This window comes from Penaeus vannamei, chromosome 5 (assembly GCF_042767895.1).
Source record: "Penaeus vannamei isolate JL-2024 chromosome 5, ASM4276789v1, whole genome shotgun sequence".
Classification (NCBI taxonomy): Eukaryota; Metazoa; Arthropoda; class Malacostraca; order Decapoda; family Penaeidae; genus Penaeus; species Penaeus vannamei.
Genome location: NC_091553.1, coordinates 797,570 through 802,741, shown reverse-complemented (window position 1 = coordinate 802,741; position 5,172 = coordinate 797,570). Strand labels below are relative to the sequence as shown.

General features: G+C 44.8%; 1 protein-coding gene across 1 annotated transcript in view; it reads left to right on the top strand.

Moving 5' to 3' along the window:
• Positions 1-4,705, top strand: part of LOC113809305 (uncharacterized) — a 10,796-nt gene extending 6,091 nt beyond the window's left edge. Inside the window, exons 5-8 of the mRNA XM_070121498.1 lie at positions 1,438-1,685; positions 2,238-2,382; positions 3,068-4,179; positions 4,562-4,705. Coding sequence (XP_069977599.1) covers positions 1,438-1,685; positions 2,238-2,382; positions 3,068-3,327 — 653 coding nt within the window. The 3' untranslated portion in view covers positions 3,328-4,179; positions 4,562-4,705. The remainder of the gene's footprint in view (positions 1-1,437; positions 1,686-2,237; positions 2,383-3,067; positions 4,180-4,561) is intronic.
• Positions 4,706-5,172: the final 467 nt, after the last annotated feature.

The following is a 5,172-nucleotide window of genomic DNA, read 5'->3' as shown; positions in this document are numbered from 1 at the left end:
TCAAGTACCGGGAGGCCTTGGTCCCGCTGCACGATGTCCCGTAGAGAACCATCGTCTCAGTCTTCAGTGTTTACAGTTACCTCCTGAATGAACTACGCATCGAAGACAGTCGTGAATTCTATGAGCATTATCGCACATTGATTGAAAAGTTTCAAGAAAAAGACACTAAACTTAGAAACTTAGAAGTCAGATCCATTTGATTAATTACCATACATTATACAACCGTGCCAGTCACCCCGATAGAAGATTCGACAAAAAAATTGCCAATAGTGATGGGCATCGATACACAGATTTGTCTGAGGCGATACCGATGCTTCGATACTTGAACATTGGCTAATGCGATGCCGATACATCGACTGATAAAGTGATACCGATACCAAGAAGAAAATATCCAAACTGATATTTAATTTTTAGATTCAGATTTTTGAAAAGTGTTCTGCAAAATCATGTTATTGCGTTTCATAACAATAACAGTTGCTATATTATAACTGACAGATGCGTTCATGGCACATAATGCTTAAGTTGGAACAAAAATCCGTTCTTTTATGACCAACGAAAAAAGGAGATAGTTTCTACCTCCTTAATACTTCTTGAGCAAGAGAGAGAGAGAGAGAACCAGAGAGAGAGAGAGGGATAAATAGATATAAAGAGAGATAGAAAAGGGAAGAGAAAGAGAGAGGGATGAGAGAGAGACCGGAGGGAAGGATAGAGAGAGAGAGAGTGGGTGAAAAAATAAGTGAGAGCAAGAAAAGAAAGTAAATGAGTGAAAGAGAGAGAAAAAGCAAGAGTGAGAAAAATGAATAAAGAGAAAGACATAGATAGATAAAGAGAATGAGTAACAGAGAGAGAGAGCAGGGGGAGGGGGGAAGGGAGAGAGAGAAAAAGAGAGTGAGAGAGAGAGGGAGATAGTGAGAGAGTGAGAGGAAAAATGAGAAAGAGAAAGGGAATGAGAGAGAGAGAGAATAAAGAAAGATAGATATAGAGAGGAAAAAAGAGATTGTGTGTGAAAGAGAGAGAGAAATAGAGGGGAATAATGGACGAAAGGAGGGAGGGGGAAGAGAGGAAGAGACAAAGAGAGAAAGTGAGAGAGTGTGTGTGTTAGGGACAGTATGTGTGAAAGAGAGAGAGAGAGAGTGAGTGAGTGTTAATGTTAATGTTGATACTCGAGTGTCACGTGGGAAATCAGTAGCCAATCGGCGTTTATAAAGGACGTCATCAACCAGGATCCAAGCGCGTTGGGCTTCTGTACTCTACCCAAGACGGCTTTATTTAGACTTATTTTCCTCTTAACTTCGTATTGTTGCTGTTGTTGTCAGACCTTCATTCTCTCGTCCTCTCGAGTCTTTTTTACGCTAAATCTTGTCTTGAAGGTCAACCGAAGTCACGCCTAACCATGCAACCCAGTACCCCACACCGACCCCCTCTCCCCGCCCCCAGAAACAACAATCACGGGCCTGGCTGTGATGATGCTCCAGGAACTCGCCGGCGCCCTGAACCTGACCTTCTCCCTGGAGGCGGCGACGTCCAGGGGCATCACCAGCTTGTCCTGGGACGGCGTCGCGCGGAAGATGGCAGCCTACAGGAGGGACCTGATCATCAACGGCCTCCCTCTGGCTTGGGACCTCGCACGCGCCCTGGACGTCTCGCTGCCCGTCCTGCAAACGTCCTACGGGATTGGACTCAAGGTGTGGCCTCTCGTGTGCTCTAGGGTGGGCTGGGGAAGGGTGCTTGGGCGCGTGGGTTGGCTGGGGAAGGGCGTCTGGGCGCGTGGGTGGGCTGGGGAAGGGCGTTTGGGCGCGTGGGTGGACTGGGGAAGGGCGTCTGGGCGCGTGGAAGACCCCCTGCGTCGCCTTGCATTGCCAGAGACAGCGGGGAATGCCAGACAATCAGAAGCAGAATGTTTATGTTAAAACACTACTGCGCTGTATATGTGCATATAGACAGATAGGTCGGTAGACAAGCATAAGATCGACAGATAGGCAAATAAATAGGCAGGCAAATAGATAGACAGATAAACAAGTAGATAGATAGACAAATAGATAGACAGGCAAATAGATAGACAGACAAATAGATAGATTGACAAATAGAGAGGCAAATAGACAAATAGCAAGATAGACAAATGGATCAATAAAAAGGTGGATATCAGAAAGAGATAAATAAACAGACCGATCGCCATTCATAATTCGATTAAGAGACGAACCTGCTCAGCACACGACGCTATGCTCTCTCTCCCGCAGACGCCCGTGACCGCCAAGCGCTGGGAGACGATCGCCTACCCCTTCGGAGGGCGGGTGTGGCTGGCGCTGGGCGTGGCCCTCGTCGCCCTCGCCCTCGTGTTCCATGGCGTCGCGAGGAACACCGGGAGCACCGTCTACGTGCACAGTGAGAAGGCTTTTGTTGTCCAATGGGCTCAATATGAATGGATTGGTTGCAGACTGTGGACGAAGAAACACAGACACACACACACACATACACACATATATATGTATTTATACATATATATATATATATATATATATATATATATATGTGTGTGTGTGTGTGTGTGTGTGTGTGTGTGTGTGTGTGTGTGTGTGTGTGTGTGTGTCTATCTGTCTATCTCTCTCTCTCTCTCTCTCTCTCTCTCTCTCTCTCTCTCTATATATATATATATATATATATATATATATATATATATATATATATATATGTATGTATATATACGTGTATATATATATATATGTATATATATATATATATATATATATATATATATATATATATATATATAGAGAGAGAGAGAGAGAGAGAGAGAGAGAGAGAGAGAGAGAGAGAGAGAGAGAGAGAGAGAGACAGACAGTCAGTGATTAACAAGCAGACAAACAAACACAAAAAGACAGAGACAAACACAGAACGTAGAAATCAGTATGAAAGTAGAATTGAAAAGAAAAATGCAATACATGAAAAGTAAAGAAAAAATGTATTAATAAATCATAGAGACGCCACTCCCGCAGGACCCTTTTTCTCGGCCCAATAATCGACCCCAAAGGAAACTCACGACCCCCTCCCTCCTCCACCTCTCCCGCAGAGGCAGACGTCCTCTCGACCCTGCTGTGGCTGAGTCGCACGCTCGTCAACCAGTCTGTGGCTCAGGTCCCCGACGTCCCCGGCAGTAGGACCCTCCTCTGCTTCTGGTGGCTGACTGCCCTCGTGATCACCGCGTCCTACATGGGGAACCTGATCGCCTTCCTGACGGTGTCCGCGCAGCCCGCCAGGATGAAGACCCTGGAGGAGCTGGCGGCGTCGGGGTTTCCGTTGAGTGTGAATCGGGGTCGCTTTCTGCACTGAGACGGAGACTCTGTTCTTAGGCTGTCGGGTTTCTTTGTCTTTGTGTCTGGTGATGCGGTGGCTGTTCGGGTTTCTTTGAACATTTACTTATTTATAGATTTGCTTATTGTGTATTTTGTAAATTAAGAGTATTGTCCCAAGATATACTCTTAACTTGTTACTCTATTTCAGTATATTAATGTACTATTTTCTTTTCATTATCAAAATATTTTTGAAATGTACTTCGAAAAATAGCACAGTTATTTGTATCTTTGTTCTTTCAAGGGACTGCATTTCAGCTTGTTCTTTTTATTCCTCTTGATTTACTTTGTTTGTAAGGTATTTAGTTGGCACGCGATTCATTTATTTCAGATTGCCTCATTTCAGGAGTTATAATCCACCATACGTCTTGATTCATATTTTCCCCCACAAAAGATAGATTCTGTAGGGTCACTTTCTCGGTATATTTTTCACGAATGGCAAATGTTATATGTTTAATAAATAGCCGTCTTAATGCCATTATCCCTGGCAGAAGTATCTGAAAGACCAAGGAAACCGTAACTCACTCTACACTCCCTCCAACAGCATCTACGCCAGGCAGCAGGACTCCCTCGCGGCCGTCCTGCTCACAGCTTCTCAAGACCCCGTTTACCAAGAGCTTCGGGAACGGCTGGTGTTCTACGACGATTTCCCCGAGCTCTTTTCCAAGCTGAAGGAGGGCAAAGGAGTATTTCTGGCCAGCACGAGCTACCTCGAATACAAAGTCCTGGGATGGGGTGACCATGAGCTCTACATCCTCGAGGAGAAGATATTCCCGACCTACCGTGTCTGGGCTTTCCCGAAGGGGACGGTGTGGAGGAACCAGGTCGATAAGTACGCAGTTCTGTGGGTCTTGTTTCTGCCTTTTTGTCGTCTTGGACTTTTGCGTTTTGCTTATTTCTGCACATACTTTCAGAATTGGTTGTTTTCTCTATAGACATTCATTCATCAAATGTGCAATCGTAAATTTACATACCATTTAGATTTGTTTTAAAGTATTTCACTACTAACACTCGACTTTTATAAGGAATATGAAAATGAGAACCAATAACTTCACAATGGGTTAATTTGTCGCTTTTCGATTAAATTGCTTTACTTCTGATGCAGTTGAAATGAAATACATTCCATGCGCTGGGAAGTTATTCGTTCCCATTCGTAACTTAAAAAAAAATACATTTATCACAATGAAATCTGTAGACTTCGGTCGGTTCCGCAGGTACTTGAACATGATGGCGGACACGGGACTCCTGGACAAGTGGCAGAGAGACATCCTGACAACCTTCCGCGTCGCCAAAGGATATTCCAAAGAGGAAACCGACAGACGCAAAATACATCGTCGTCCTCTGAATCTCCACGACCTCGAGGGCGCCTTCATCATCCTCCTCTTCGGGCACTTGACTTCCCTTCTCGTCCTCGCTCTGGAAAGCCTCCGAGCCGTGAAACACTGCGTGAAAAAGGCCATAGAAGACGTGTTCCGGGCGCTGTCGAGACTGAAGACGAACATCACTGCAAACATCCGGAGGCGACGTCGGTTACGCAAGAAAAACAACAACAGGAAAGAGAGAAAGGAGACTTTTGAGGAAAAAATACGTGAGGACATTGAAGGTCTGAAGAAAATCTTACAGATGCAAGAACCAAAGGGAGGAGTTGGAGTGAACCAGACGAAGGACCAAGAAAAGGCTTTGCTTCTCAGCCGCCAGTCGACGAGCGCGTCTTTGATCGTGCCTCAAGAGAGGAAGTTGGAAATGGAGATAGGCCAGTGTGCAGGCGTCGGGGAAACTGAGTAAATATATATGTATATATATATATATATATATATATATATAT